The 16,274-nt window shown below is 36.5% G+C and overlaps 1 protein-coding gene across 1 annotated transcript in view; it reads right to left on the bottom strand.

Moving 5' to 3' along the window:
* Positions 1-2,801: 2,801 nt before the first annotated feature.
* Positions 2,802-16,274, bottom strand: part of PREX2 (phosphatidylinositol-3,4,5-trisphosphate dependent Rac exchange factor 2) — a 179,135-nt gene continuing 165,662 nt past the window's right edge. The window contains exons 40-41 of the mRNA XM_085306783.1: positions 13,258-13,325; positions 2,802-8,090 (exon numbers count right to left, since the gene is read on the bottom strand). Coding sequence (XP_085162909.1) covers positions 8,045-8,090; positions 13,258-13,325 — 114 coding nt within the window. The 3' untranslated portion in view covers positions 2,802-8,044. The remainder of the gene's footprint in view (positions 8,091-13,257; positions 13,326-16,274) is intronic.

The following is a 16,274-nucleotide window of genomic DNA, read 5'->3' as shown; positions in this document are numbered from 1 at the left end:
GTCAAACATTCTGTATTGAGACATGAATAGTTCCATTAATTAGATGAGCTAAACATGCTGACAAGCCTTCAAACTACTCAGGTGCTGGCATAATWGTCCAAGTTTTCTGGATTCATTCTCTGTAGTCAATGAAATTTTGGTTATTAGTTTAAATAGAAGCAGAATCAAAAACTATTGGTGTTTCTTATATTTTATTATGTTCCCAAGAATATATACAATACAATTTCTTCCTACTTTTAGAGTCTTATGCTTCACAAGGAAAAACACCCATTATTTATTCAAGATGTTAAAAAGCCAATTGCATAAAAACAATGAACAAATTCCCTCCTCCCCTAAAAAGGGAATCTAAATAACAAGAACAAAACRTGACTAGCTAACTTAATGCTTTCAAAAAGTTTGCATGTAACTTACTTAACAAGAATTTACGCTGAATCTTCTGTAAAGCATAAAGTTATTGAATAACATATCAACTATACTAAACACTTGGTGTTCAGCAATAAAACATCTGTTCTTTTCAAGCTTTCTTGAAAAAATAGATATTCAGGACATTTTGTTCCTGTGCTTGACACTGCTCAGCACTTGTCTTATCTTGCATTTCTTCCCTGTAACCAGTATCTTTCTCTTCTGTCCTGTCAGATCGTTAAGATGCATTTTCTAATCTTTTCACCAAATTAGGGCTATAGAGCTTTTTTGGATGCTACCCTTAGCCCTGAGCTTAAAATCAATGAAACAGGCTCCCCAGCTCTCTTGTGACTGGAAATAGACATTTTTTTTCCCTGACAGCATTGTAATCTGTAATCTGCTTCAGTATGGTAYGAGGCAGTAGGACACTAAATGCGGCAGACCCTGCACCAGCACTTGACATTCCTTTCAGGGAGCAGCAAGAGGGGGGCTGCTGCCCACGGCCGGATGGGCCAGGAGCCTTGGGCGAGCAGGGCCGGGGCCTCCCCGAGCAGGGCCAGGGCRGTGACACGCTCTGCTGACAGTCCAGGGATCACCAGACAAGGCAAAATGTTGAACCAGGTGTGGTGGGGTCCGTCCAGAAAGCGCAGCCAGAATCAGCAGGAGACAGGACTAGAAGCAAGGCTGCCCATTACGCAGGTTTCAAGGTCAGTTGAGGAAACAGGGCTGGAGGGATACGACTGCTCACAACGTAGCTCAGTCAAGAAAGACCTCGATGTCCAGTCCTGCTCTGGGGAAAGGGGGGGGGGGTGCCGGTGAGGCTCTTCAGGGCAACTAAAGCCTAGTATATTTATAGGGGGCTGATGGCTCCACAGGGGAAAAYGCATTCAGAAATGAACGGAAGAAACCAAATACTATCCCTGTTTGGAGAGTTAAGAGCAATTAGCAGCTATTAGAGAATTAAAGTTTCTACATGAAAGAATAATTGTCATCAATTCCACTTAATCAGTATAACCAAACTATAACCTATCCTATTTGTGCACAACATGATACGTAAAAATAAAAATAGCCATCAAATACATAGTAGAAGTAATTCTATGAGTARTATTCAAAGGGGAGAGTAACTTTTAAAAATTGGCACGTATTTTGATGCAAGGCAAAGATACACTGTCTTTGTATTGTGGGCTCATTCTGTGCGTAATCTGATCTCTGACATGTAAGCGTAGCAAGCCCCTTTGCACACATTTTGGAAGACTTTCAAATCATGATTATACTAATAATTTTGCATGGAACTTAAAAAATTATTTGGCACATGTATTAACTATATCCCAAGTGTTATCACGCTGTGATTGAGATCCTTCTCAGAAATTGTTTCAAAGCACTGTTTATTCCCATTTTGAATGTACTGATCAAGGACTCAGGTTCATGACTTAATTTCTCATGTATACATGGTTGCAGATCAAGACCACAGAAATGAGAAGTACTGAAAAAAATGAATTAGGATGGTGGAAAAATAGGCTATATTCGGAATGATTTGGTCACTTCTGCTTCTTAATATTGCAGCAGCTAGAGTGAAGAATATTCAGCTATGCAGCTCTAAAATCTCATGCTGCCTTCCTTCACAGAATTATGGAGAAAGGAATACTCAGGACAGGGGAAAATTGATTAAAAAAAATCATTTTATCCTTACTCTCTCACTGCTAGAAGAAGATGGAAAACAAAAAGTTTTACAAAACCATTGTAGCTACTTTTTTGGTCCTGCTTCCACTTGTTCTTGATCACAAGCACATAGAAATAAAAACCTCTAAAACAAACAGCTTGGTGTACGAGATTGAACAACTGCTTAGCAAGGTCTAATATTTAGCTTTTAGTCCTATGAAAGAAAAATTCCACATGACTTTTCACAGCCCTGGCATCTCAGTAGCAGCTAGGAGCTAGTTCACAATCCGTCTGAACAAGCGTGTGTTTTGGTAGCACAGAGAGCACAGCACTCCAGCATTATGCTCCCCGGACAGTTAGTCTTCAGACAAGTGTATCTTAGATATTGTGGTGGGTGTTTTGAATCTTAATAGGACAGTAACGGAAGCCAGGGCCAGAAGGAGTTTTCATTCTCGTCTCCCTTCCCCCAGCCTTCACAAAACGTAGCAGCCCAAAGCCAGAGACTCCTACTTTTGTGAATTTCAGTTTCCTCTTGGTTTAAAGATGTATTTTAATTGCCAGCAATGATTCTCCTGGATGCTGGGCCTGGAGTCTCAGAAAAGACTATTATAAATGTACAGTTTTAGAAGTTTAATTTTGTTCTCTTGCAGTAAAATTCCAAGAGCCACCATACTGGGTTTTAACATGGGCTAAAGATTCCCAAACCCCCAAATCTTATTTCTTACTTACAAATAAAGAGATTTGCAGTGGCAATATTAACACTGGTTTTATTGCTATCTGACATTTTGTAATACATTGTTACCATTCCAGTCTTTAATATGTAGACTACAAAAATAAACCATAAATCTAAAGTACACAGTATTAGTTTAATCCATAATCAACATAGTAACAGACTCAAAGTATGCTACATAGGCACTTTACAAATAAGAAAAAGTAATTTAAATCCATGGTTCAAGGAGATTTAACACTAAATTTGAAAGCTTACTTCTAACAAACTCAACTACCCACAAAGCCACTAGTTCAACTGTTTTCAAACAAAAGCTCACTGACAGATTGTGTATATTGATGTATTTATATATATATATTTCAAAACAGTAATGCTCTCTTGTGCTTACTGAGGCGTTACAAACAATATAATCTTCATTTGAAAAACGTATGCAATCCTTTGATGCAAAAAGTATTCATTTTTCTTAATAAACAAGCACAAACAACTACATACACTATATACAGGGCATTAAAAAGTGAGTAAGGCTGCTTAATCTTTTAAATCTGACACACATGCATATTGTACATATAGGACACACACACACACACACACACACACACACACACTAGAAATGTTGTGGATATTCCCATGAAAGTCCAAATCTAAATACTTGCAGAAATGTCCAGGCTACTATGGAAGTACACGCCATTGGACTTTCGAACTGAAGCAGAAGTTACTTCTAAAGTAGTTCCCTTCTAGCAATACAGAATTTATAGCGTGGAGATGTTATTTCTGGAGAAAGACATAAGAAATAATTATTTGATTGGCCTCTGGATAGTCTGAAATTTCTCATTGGTACTAATATCTGCATGACCATGCATACAGGATATTCATTTATACACATATAACAAGAAAACAAAGTCACCTGTTAGAGCAGGAAAACGGCAATACTCCTAATAATGCTTTTTCTTTAGGAAAACTTCTCAATGGATATATACAGTATATAAAAATCAATTGTCAGCATACAAAAATATAAGTCAGTTCAGTATCTTTTGATATATCAAAACCTAATCATCAAAAATCCAGGTATCCTGAGACAGGTATGCGCTGTGCATCTAATTTACCAATGCCAGTGCACTGCTGGAGTACAATTAGAAAAGCATTACCTGCGTTTCTCAACAAGCATAAAAATACCTAGGGCAATGCATTAGCTTAAGAAACTCTCCTGTTTCCATCATGTTAAACAATAATGGTGCAAAATATGCATAAAATGCTGAAAGACAAATCCATATAGTAGCTTCAAAGAAAAGAGTAAGGAACAATATTGTATATATACTAATATATACTACAGTTACTAATTTTACAAATGCAAAGAAAACAAATGAAAGATATTTTTCTGTTTTGAACATCATGCTTACTCATAATGTATACAGTCACATTCAAGCAATTGTCTTAAATACATATGCTACATCTGACAATGAATTAGTGAAATAAATCAATGTTGCTTGACATGAATTTCTCCAAGTAAAAGCAGAGCAATAAAACTGGTTCATTTTTTTCCACACCCAGAATAAGGGGATTCTAATAAATGAAATATGATTCCTATAAATCCTAATTTGATTGTTTTGGCTATAAAACAGTAGAAGAGTAGTTCTGACCACTATTGTCTGCATTAAAAAAAAAGGAAGAAAAATAAAGAAAAGACGCATTYGCTAAAACCACTAGGTTTTAGCTATCTAAACAAATACCAGAAGATTGTAACTTTCTCAGTGGACAAACTGACGTTGGTTCAGCTGAAAGCAGATATATTTACTTGAAAATGGATTCCTAAACACAAATGTGCTCAACAATTAGAAACCAGCACATACACCTTTTTTGTATTCATTTACATTTAAAATCTGCAAGGACAGTAAGTGCTATAAAATACTTAATTTGGAAAGCTACACTGAACCAATGCTCATTTCATAGCATAAAGACTGTTTAACATCCTATTACTTATAGATGACAGTTACGAAGATAGTCCCAACATCATCAGCTCCACCTTAAAAACAATAAGCAAATTCTCTCCAGACATGAACACTAGTATATGACTTAACTGTTACTTGGCTCTTAGCCCTGCCCTCTCAGCTGTTAAATCTCCTACAATGCTCTCTAGCACTGAATTACAGTAGTCAGTATGTGGTAATGTATGTCTATAGATGCATTAATTTTATTCCTGATAATATTAAATTTGACTAGAATGAAGACCTAGAAATTACATAGAGAATGTTTTCCCTAAACTGGTATAACACATTGTCATTAAAAAAAAAAAAAAAAAGTGTAATCTGTTGCACTAGAAGTAAAGGTTTCATAAGCCATGGGTGTTACAGTTATTGTAAATCATCACTCTTGGTCATCTCTTCTTGTTGTCTGCAAGCCTAAGAATCTATGAGAAGATAAACATACTGTGATGAGAACTGATCTTTTAACCTGCATATGTGTATTGCATAATAAATAAATACATCCTATACATTTATCAAACAAGATAAATAGCTTTAGTCACAAACATATGTAAACTGGTAATTTAAGAATAAGCTTCTTCAATGTCCATCTAATGTTATTAAACCCAGATGTGTTAGAATGCACAATGTGTTCTGAAAAGATAGGGCCAAGAAAAGCAGTTTGAAAAAATCACACTGTTTCAAGTGAACAGTGGATTTTACAGACATTTTGAAAAATCAGGCACCTGCTTTCCATAGAGAGTCAATAGGAGATTTATGTCTAATTTCCATTGAGTACTTTGGAAACCCTTCCTCTACATCCCACCTAAAATCCCAGGAAACCAGGGCTTAAGTTTATCAGACTGCCTCTGAATATACCAGCCTAATTAGCTAAATTATTTTGCAGCACAGGTCCAAACCACCGTTTTAGATAATAAAGCTCACAGTGCTGAATAACTTTTTGACTACCTCAAGGTTAAGGAGATCTCTATTTTCAAATGCAAAACAAAGTAGTACAATCACTACATTATAGAAGAGACTATTTTGGCATACTTACATTCCTGACATTTTTCAATGTGATAAAAAAGTGGGCAACAGATTAGTTACAATAACATGTGTGCCTGCAACAGAAATTGTCCTCTAGGTTATATTATATAGAATTAGCAGTTCCATTCAGCTCACAGGTGACTTCCCTTGGTAAAAGAAAAAAAGAAAAAAAAAATGGAGACAGCATCTCCCAGCAGGATTTGAGCTCCCAACAAGGGTGACCCCACCATCCGGATCACACCACGATTCCACAGAGTTTGCAKCACCATCCTTGGCAGGAGAAGATTATGCCTTCTATGTATTTCTGATTTCTGAACAAAGCAATAATGGAAACATTTTTGGCACTTCCGCGTGGAGCAGGAATTATCCTAACCAAGACTGCCTCTCTGAATAAAATACATCGAAATTTATAGCATGAAATACTCTGACTGAAATAGCAACTAAATAAATTGTGACTCATTCTTTTCTTATGTACAAGCATTAGGTCATCATAGACAAAAAGATTTTCTACAGAATAAAACTTTGTTTTTTTAAATCAAAAAGATTTAAGCTTCATAGCTTCCCATAACTATTAAACCGTGTAAACTTCAAGCATAGAGAAGAAATTGTGACATTATTGCATGCTTTTGTCACAGTTCAAGGAAAACATTCTATATTCAAGGTCAGATCACTAATAAATTGGTATGACTATATAAATATATACACATTGAAGATAGAACATGTGCAGACATATATATCTGTAGATATATAAAAATATTTACTTTCTYAGCACAGTTAAAGTCTGTGTAAAAACTTAAAAATACTGAAAACTGTAGGAGTCCTAAAATTCCTCCTTTGGAGAAAAGTAAGAGGTCCCCTATATAYACTATGCAAAAAGCACTCTTTGCAAGAGTACAGCTTGTTCTGAATTCCCATCTATTTCTTTGTGGATTAATATATTTGTTGAAAATTTTATAAATAATTAGATAATATGCAAAAAATTATGTTGTGAGGTTTGATTGCTACAGCATAACTATAGGCTGCTACTGCATAGAAAATAAATTTTATTCAGACAGTGCATGTCCCTCTCTAACAGAACGTGTAGCTGCTAGTGCTACAACTAGAGCTATTCCAGAATTTTGCTCTATTGCATTCTGACATGAAATGTCATTTGGGGGTATTTTCTCTGAAAATATTTCGGCCAAAAAGGGGGTAAATGCAGATGTATTTTCCTGCACCCTCTAAATAGCAGAATCTTCAAAATAAATCTGTAACAGTTACGAAGTTACAACTTCACAAGAAAGAACTGACAAGCTATAAAAAAGCACCAACAAAATAATGTAAATGGTGGCATAAAACATTAAAATGCCAATTTACATTTCCAGTTAAATGTAACAACACTGTCTCATCCTCATCTTGCACAGTTTTGCTAGTATAGTACCGTACAAGAATATGCACAACTCTGAACAACTCTGAAATACAAAGGCTCTCTAACATAAAACATCCATTATACATCAGAATCTTAAATTTAATCCAATTTTGGAAGAAAATCAGACTTAAGATCATTATAATGGCAACTAAAAAGGGGTAAAACTGCACATCAGATGCCATACTCACAGTCCTTCAAAACCAGTACGACAGTGGGACACTTTAGACATGGCTGTGTTTATATGAACATATGTTCATAGAAGCAGCCAGCTGTAGTCATTAGGCACAATTCTGAGATGAGTTTTTATCTTTAAACCTCACTTACATTATAACCTTGAAACTTTAATTTCGTTGTTACGAAAAGGTGAGAAGTTATGATGCTGACAGGGAAAAAAAAGGGGGGGGGATTATCAGTGCAAAAGGCCTCCTATGAAGTGCACACCCCTTATCAAGGCTTGTATTCCTTCCACAAGAACACATCCTGCTAATTCAGMGAGAGTGACTTCACCTGGACACAACAGATCTGTTTTCAAGCTGCTGGCTGTGCCTATTTCATGTAGCTGAACAGGACTGAACATCTAATGAATCTGATTCCAGTGTAAAATTCCCAAGGAAAATTCCTGTTTTGCTAACATAAGACTGGAGCACACACATTCCAGAAATGCTTTTTTTGGAAGTCATATTCCAATGTCAATAGAGATTATTTAGGATATTTCTTTCTTTATCCTGAGTAAAGGGCTTTTATTTACCAAAGCCCCTGGCACATACTGCTATAGTGCAGTTAGATTTTATAGTCCTGGTGTCCTAAAAACCATTATTTGATTATTTTCTGGAGTAGCTTTCCTCATTCTTCTCCAGCAGGTGGTGGTGGCTGGCATAGCTTGTATAATCTGACAGAAACAAAAAACAGAGCAATCATTATTCTGAGAAGTTGGTGTTTATTAAAACAGGTAAATTTAGGGAATACAAACTAAATCTGAGTCTTCTTCCAWTGCAAAGGGAAAGTAATTGCATTGAATTCAGTTTAATAACATTGATATAAAACCAGTAAAATTCTGTTTATAAACATGACCGTGGTATTATTAAAATACACATCTATAAGTAATATTAAAAAGACAGTAAAACAACTTTCCTGTTTAGTCAAACTTTTATACCTCTGCACTGAGGAACCCTTTCTGAAGACCACAGAGTCTCCACTAACTCTATAACCAACTGTTGCTCTAAATTTCGGTATTGGAAAAGTTGCTTGGTGACTGCTGCTGCTGCATCWGTTTTGTTTTTGTGTTGGCAGACAGTCAGCCTTCACTTTAACATACTTTTCTGTAAAACTGATGCTGTGTGGTCTTGATCTCCAAGAACCCAAGACAGATGTCAGACATGCAACATGTCAGSCTGAAGATTTTGAACACCCCCTTACCATGAAATCAAGATCAATAAGGTTTGGTTCAAAGGACACAGAGTAAAGACTGAAATAGTTAGCCACATCTCCAATTATGAAGGCTTTCAAATTTCTACTAAATCCTTTGGCATAGACTTGGTTATTAGCAAGTGTTTGGAAAGTTACCCTAATGTCAGGAATACGGAAAATAAAGGGCAGTCATTCTGACCTCAGGCTCATTAAAAGAGGCCCTCTGTTCTCTAAGAATATCCAGCATCTCCCCTAGAACCACAACAGTTTGAAATAGCAATAGACATGATCTCATTTGGTGATTACATATTTTCCTCAGGGAAAGTGTATCACTGAAGCAGTAACAAAGAAAAGAGAGTAAGAAGTTGGGTGTGGCAAGGAAAAAGAGCATTAAAATCCAAAATGAAAAGACAGTAATACCATAAATGCATTAATACTGAATATCAGAAGTCTACAGAATAGGCTCTTGAAATATGGAAGCAAAAAAATAAAATAAAATAAAATAACAAGAGGTTTGGTAGRTATAGCTACAGGCAGGGTGGTGACTCCTCCACTCTTTTGGAGGCTAGAGGTGTTTGAGAAGCTCCAAATATCTGAGTTTTCCAGCTACATTTTGCAAACTGGCCAGCAAAATATCAACTTAATTTATATCACTGCACTTTAACTAATCAGGCATTTCAAAATGATACAAGTCAACATGGAAAACAAAAATCTGGACATGTGACAGGGCTCCACAAACAATTCAAGATCAGTCAGCTGTTCCTTTCTTGGCAAGCTTCTCTGCTATTAAAGTTATTTGAAGAGCYGTCTGTATGGTAGCTCTTGTGAATACTGAAAACCTCCTCACACTATGATGTTTCATGACGGAAAAAGTACTCTGTGACTATGCAAGAGCAGGACAGGATATCTGCTGTTCTCTTTCAGTTTCCTTATGAGTCAAAACCCACGGGATGTTGACAATGCACAACTGCACAAGCTAAATAACTCCTTTAAGTCTCACTGTAGGCCGTATTGTTTCTGGAGGGTAAGTATGAGGAGCATCAGTTCTACCAGTGAAGCAGCAATCACAATCGTGCTTTCAAATCTTCACCATAATGTGTCCCGAGGACCACTTCCACCCTGTCATCTGGTCATTTGACCATTTAAGGTCAAGTAAGCCTTGTTGCAGAAGCCAGTGTRTTTGTCAGAAGACACACAAGCCAACAGACATAGATCTCGTATTTATCTACCAGACAGAATGAGGTCTGGTATATAGCTTTACATAGCTGMGTATGTAGAGAGAAATAAAGCAGGGCATATTCTGAATTATTTAATTCTGTCAGTGTAATAAATCAATAATATTCACAGCAGGCAGAAGACAGATAGACTGACTGTCAGAATCTTACTTAAGTCAGGAATCACAGTGGGGTTAATTATTGTGAGTTTTAGCAAAATCTTACTTCAATTGAGTAATATACAGGAAAGTGCAGCCTGAAGTACTGAGGTCTCAGAAATTTTCAGATTAAAATGGTAAACTTTAAGGTTATAGTCTAGAGAGCAAGTGAGGGAGGGGCACTCTAAATAAATTTACAGGGAGGCCGCATAAATCCCTAAGGAGCTATATACTGAAGACAGTTTAGGAACAGAAATGGCCTCTTCTGGCTAAATACGGATGTAACAAGTGTTTGAGACGATACAAATCACTTGAGAAAAGACAGTGACCAGTGACAACTGCAGAGAACAGAYAATGACTGCAAAGCACGCTTAAATGGAGCTGTCTTTAATGGTATTAAAGGGCATCAAAGAATTGATGACCCACAGTATAAGTTACCCATAAAGTGAAAGTATCACTCATGTTGATGAGTATTCCAACTTACRTGGCTTATTATCTCTAATGGTACACCAAAAACCCCAAAAACTGAGGCCAATGAGATATTCCTGGGACATTGTTATTGCTACCGACTTGCAAGCATGTTGGATGCATCTCTGTCTCATTCTATGTTCTAAAGTCATCTGATAATTTTCTTTTAGCCCTTCATTGCTAAGTTACAGGAGTTTCAATTGGGAGAAGTGACCTTCTCCTAATTGATCTAATATATTTCAGACTGCCAGCTCAAGAAAGCTAATAAATATCCCCTGGCTAATTACTTATAACTTTTTCCTTTTAAGAACTTGGACTTTTGCTTTATGACACAAGCTTTGAATCCAGATACCTACTATCTCATTTAGAGGTGGGGAAAGAATTAGACCTGGTTTGCCACAAACTTTTGGCCATCTGCAGAATTATGTCACAACAGAGTCTATTTGAGGCCAGAATCAGTGTTCATASTAGAAAAGCTCATGCAGCTTTTCCTATACAAAATGCTACTTTAGGGCTTTGGTTCCCACAGTGCAAGATAGTTGGTCCTGGGTTGCCTTTAAACTAATCATTAATGTGAGAAGAGATACCCTCATCTGCTAGAAAGGAAAATGACCTTACTGGTCATGGGTTTGCTGATACTCTTTGTTGCTCAGCTTCTAATAATAGCTTAAAACAGGGTGTCCTTCTCTTACTGGAGCTATGAAAGAGAACTGTTCCATGGATGTACTCTGTGGGGATTCCCATTAAGGCGAAAGATTCTTTGTTGGAAAACTAGAAGGATATTGACGTGTTTGAGGTTACCCAGCCAAATRTCTCTTGCCCCAATAGAACATACCTATTCAATGTCACAGAGGAGTAATGGAGATGAACTTTTATAACAGAAATGAGCTCTCAAAAATGACATTTTATGATCATCTTATCAACGTCTCCTCAAATACCAATGGTATCTTCCATACTGAAAACCACATTGTAAGATACAGAATCTCCTAGATGTACACAATACAGAATCCTTCCCAGTCGTTTTCCCAACCTCACARTCAATACTTCTGTTGGATTGTATTTCATCTACATTGTAGCTTTTTGATGACTCAGAATTCTGTCTTTGGGAGAAGCACTTTTGCAAATGCTGTTTTTCAGGTTTGGCCTTTATCCTTGAAAGTATTTCTGAGCTTTGTTTAACAGCATGAACAGGCAACAAGCATGGATATTCATGCCAGAGTCATTAGCTCAGCAGAATGTTAGCAGTGTTCTTTTTACTTATTGATACTAATGAACAGCGCCAAAGTTTTGGGGTGCCAGTGTGGCTGACGTCTTGGTCTGTCTTCTTCAGTTTGCCTGAGAGTAGGGTATTGCTCTTGTTGCACCAAACCATCATATTACTGCTTTTGTTTCTAGGCTTAGCTAATCACAGTAGCCCCAGCCCAAGCCCAAGACCACCTGCACTGCTGCTATAGTTTTCCTTTTCCCAACATGGATCACCAATATGGACCATCTATCCTCTCTGAGGGTTAAAAAAAAATGTATCTACCTATTTGGAATAAGTCTGTAAACACATTTGTAGGGCTTGAGTTCTGATGGATAGATTAGATAGTAGACACAGTAATAGATATGAAACACAAATCTTTCAATAGATGATGTGTGTTTGTTAAAAGTCCTGTCAGAAAAAAAGGAAATGAGGCTGAAAATACCTCTTAGAATGCAGTTAAAATGCAAATAAGTATTTCCAGCAGACTACTAAGTTAAGTCACTTGCTAGATTCTGTCTCACTGCCATAATTGGTAGAGGAAATTGAAGGTGTCCAACTACTTTGCCCTATATGGGGGCATGAGATGCTGSTATGCAAATATAATCATGCCTTGTACACTTAAAGGGTACTCCTTTTCCAGAATTAGATCAAGCACAAACAAGTCACAACGTGCACTGATCTCCTATGAACAGACTATGGCCAATGATTCCCTATGGGAAGAAACCGGCATACTTGAGAAAAGGGGAGCAAACTGCATAAGATAAGATTCCTATAAAATTACTGGTCAGAATCCAGAAAGCAGTCCTTCTTGTGAGGCTACATACTATATAACACAGACCACTCAATCAGGTGTTACCAATACCTTGTTCCCTTGTTGAAATTTAAACACCACAATGGGTCTGTTATGTATGCCCACATATCTGTTAGTACTTCAATGTGTTATTATTAGTCATCAAGAAACACTATGCTTTAAATTTAAATGATAGCTGGATTAACACAACTACCTTAACACAAAACTAAGAACACTGGAGTTGTTACTTTCCTTTCTAAGAATTATGCTTGTTAAAACATATTTCAGGTGCCTGTAATCTATCACAGTATTGAAAAATATAACTGTTCTWTATTTATGCAGCTTTTTAATCTAATGGATGCTTCAGGACAAGACAGACTATGTCACCTCTAAAAGCAACTGGAGTGTGATTTCACTAAGATATTGCAGTGCAGTATTTCATTAAAATAGGGTTTTGGAATTAACCTATGAATATTTCTCTCAAAACATAAGTGATGAAGGACTTACCAATTTTTGAATAATGAAATCTAATTCATGTTAATTATGAAAACAAACTGGTAAGTTTTAAAGTGCTGCACAGCTGCAACTTCTACAACTAATTACTTTAATTAAAATTGAATGGCTAGGAACCTAATTGATCCTATGCATGTTAAAAGCCAAATCTTACCATTACCAAAATACAACGCCATTAGTGTTGGTTGCTAGCTTGTGAGCCTCTGGGAAACCATTTGGCCTTAACTACACAAATCATAGTCTAGAGTACAAACAGTTACCTTGGGACGGACTGTGGCGTTCGATCCCTCACTCCTAAATTCTTCGCTGTATTTTGTACTCTTGCTCCCTGTAAAACACAAACAACAACTTTGTTTCACTTTTTCCAACCCAGGTTTTCTTTCTGACATTCTAGATCAATGTAATTATGGCATACGATTAATCAATAAATAYGCTTCATATCCCCAAACAACTCTCCTCTTTTAAGGTGATAGACAAGTTAAATCAGTATATTGATTTTCAACTTAAAGCAATATGCAGAAAAGAAACACAATCCTTTCACTTGTCTTTATATAAATATGTACTTTGGCTGAGTGAGATATTAGATTTGTGTGAAACATGCTCTACATCTGAAACAGAGCTGCAGTGGCAGCAGCATACAATGTAAAAATACAGTATAACCATTGATTCAGAATACTAGTAGAGTAAGATTAGAGCTTGCATTTGTTTCAGATCTGGTACCCGGGTAATTGACAGAGTACTAGTTTACTCTAATGGGCTCAGAAGACGAAAAAGGCTGTTTGATGACACACAGACAAGTATTTATACTTAATGTAAGAGATGTGCCACAAAAAGAATTATTTAATTAAATTACTTTTAGGAAAAATAGTGACATTGATGGAGAAAATAACTAGAATACCTACAAAACTGAAGAAAGAATTTAAAAGTGACTTCACTAGCTTTACATCTAGTTCATTAGTCTGTCTCTGATAGTAGTCAAAGGCATATGACTACAGAACAGGGCAATCGTATGACATTTCCCCAAGATCTCTCCCCGAATTCAATCATTAGTGACTCAAGAGCTTCTTACTTCAGCAGTAAGTACCTATTTAATCATCTTTAGTGATTCTCTTCTTTGATCTTGTCCTGTCTCATCTTGAAACTATGAATAATTTAATATGCTTAACATCCTTGTGGGAGAGCCACAGCTTAGGTACAATCTTAACTTATTGTGTGAGGAACTACCAAGTATTTGCTTGTTTTGCCAGTTATATCTGATGTACATCTGAAACCTGTAGTTCTGTATGGGAAAAGACAATGGTCAGTCGCTATCCATCATATCCATGCCAYATAAAGGTTTTCTTTTTAGACTTCTGTCATGTCCTCCTTCACGCATCAAGCTGAACAGTCCTAGATGTCCCTGAACATAAACTGTCCCTTGTCCCTGAACTTAAACTATTCCCAACATTCGATCATTGCTTCTCAGAATCATGAAACGGCTGAGGTTGGAAAGGCYGTCTTAGTGGGGCTCCAATATGTCTGTGTCTCTCTTGTACTCGAGAGCCCAGCACTGGACAAAACACTCCAGATGGGGCCTACCTAGCACTGAGTAGAGGGGGAGGATCACTTCCCTCAACCTGCTGGCAGTAAGACTTTATATCCTGAGGTCTTATATAGAATATCTAACAGTCAGCTCAGACAATCATTCTGAACGTGGATTTAGGGTTATTTCCCCCCCCGCTACATGCATCACTTAAAATTTATCTAGACTGATTTTCATCTTTTTTTTACTACTCAATCATGAAGTCTTGTAAGGTCCTTCTGTAAGTTTTCATAGTTAGTCCTCATATTTATCAAAGACTTGGAAAGAGTTCAGAGGAGAGTAGGGAGAACAATCAGATCATAAGACTACACAACCAACAAAGAAAGGCCAGATGAACGGATATTGTTCAATCTAGATCAGTGATGAGTTATCAGGGAAATGATAATCATCAAATATATAAAAGTGTACTGCTAAAAATGGAGCAAAAGCTAGTCTCTAAGTCCACAGTGTATAGTACAGAATACATCCTTAGATTGGAAAAGAAAAAGTAAAAAGCAAAAAACAAAACAAAACAAAAACTACCACCAACTCAAATTAGGCACCAAGTAAAACATGCTAGTGAAAAGGATAATAAAACTCTGGAAGAGACTGTTTGGGGAGCACTGCATAGGAATCTCCATTACGGGAGGATTAAGAACAGGTAAGACAAGTGTCTGTCATGAATAATGTATAGCTGATCCAGTCTTGGTCAAAAGGCTGGACACATTAAATCTAGACCTTCACCACCTTCAGCATCCTTTCCTCAGTGCCGTTTTCTAAAATTTTATGAAAAATTAAAAAATGTCATAATAGACCACCAGTGGATCAGATTGACATATAATTAGCATAACTGAGAGCCAGTGTATATAGAGTATACATGGGAAAACTATCAAAATTAATCTTATGTAGATATGAACTTCAATGCTGTGACCATTTCTGAGAACAAAAACCAGCCTATTTTTACTTACATCACTGACTAGACAAATCTATTTTAACATCTTGCTCCCATGATAAATCAAATGTACTGATTTAAAAAGGAGTCTAGCTTTATACAGCCACGTAATTTATTGTTTATCAGGAGAAAAATTAAACCTACAAATTACAACCACCAAATTCTTATTTCTTTTGGAGAAAAGCCCCCAAGAATTACTAACAACTTGCTATATAGTATCTCTTAGTGTCCATTTAGCACTATAGTATCATTTCTATTTCAATATACCATTAATTTATACTTCTCTGATTTTGTCTTATGTAGGCATAACAAGTATTTTTGTTAAGTGACTCTAGAATTTTTTCTCTGTATACCAGTACTGCCAGGGCACTCAAGAAAGATGCCATTAACTATAGGGAGGTACCATCATCAATCTAGAATCTGATATATGAACCAGTATTTTCAGTGCCATGAAAAATAAATGATAGGTTTATTTTGAAGTTACACAATAATTTAAGGCTGGCAAAACCAGTCAAAATAAATAAATTCTATTTAAGCCCAACTCAGTACAAAATCAGCACCATTCTTATGAGAATTATTCCAAATGCAATGCTTTTATTATATTCATGAAAATGCATGGAAAAACTATTATTCATTTAAAAGACAACACAGATTCTCTCCCAACTTTTCTTCTTTATCAGCTTTTTACCTCTCTCACTCATAACCCTGTGGCCTCTTGTAGCTCCTTTTATAGGCCTCTATCTACATTTTGGTGCCTCTTGAAG

The sequence above is a fragment of the Rhea americana genome, unplaced genomic scaffold (genome assembly GCF_003343005.1).
Source record: "Rhea americana isolate MKP2758 unplaced genomic scaffold, rheAme1 scaffold_247, whole genome shotgun sequence".
NCBI classification, from domain to species: domain Eukaryota; kingdom Metazoa; phylum Chordata; class Aves; order Rheiformes; family Rheidae; genus Rhea; species Rhea americana.
The sequence above is the reverse complement of the archived record's forward strand: the minus strand, read 5'-3'. Positions and strand labels throughout refer to the sequence as shown.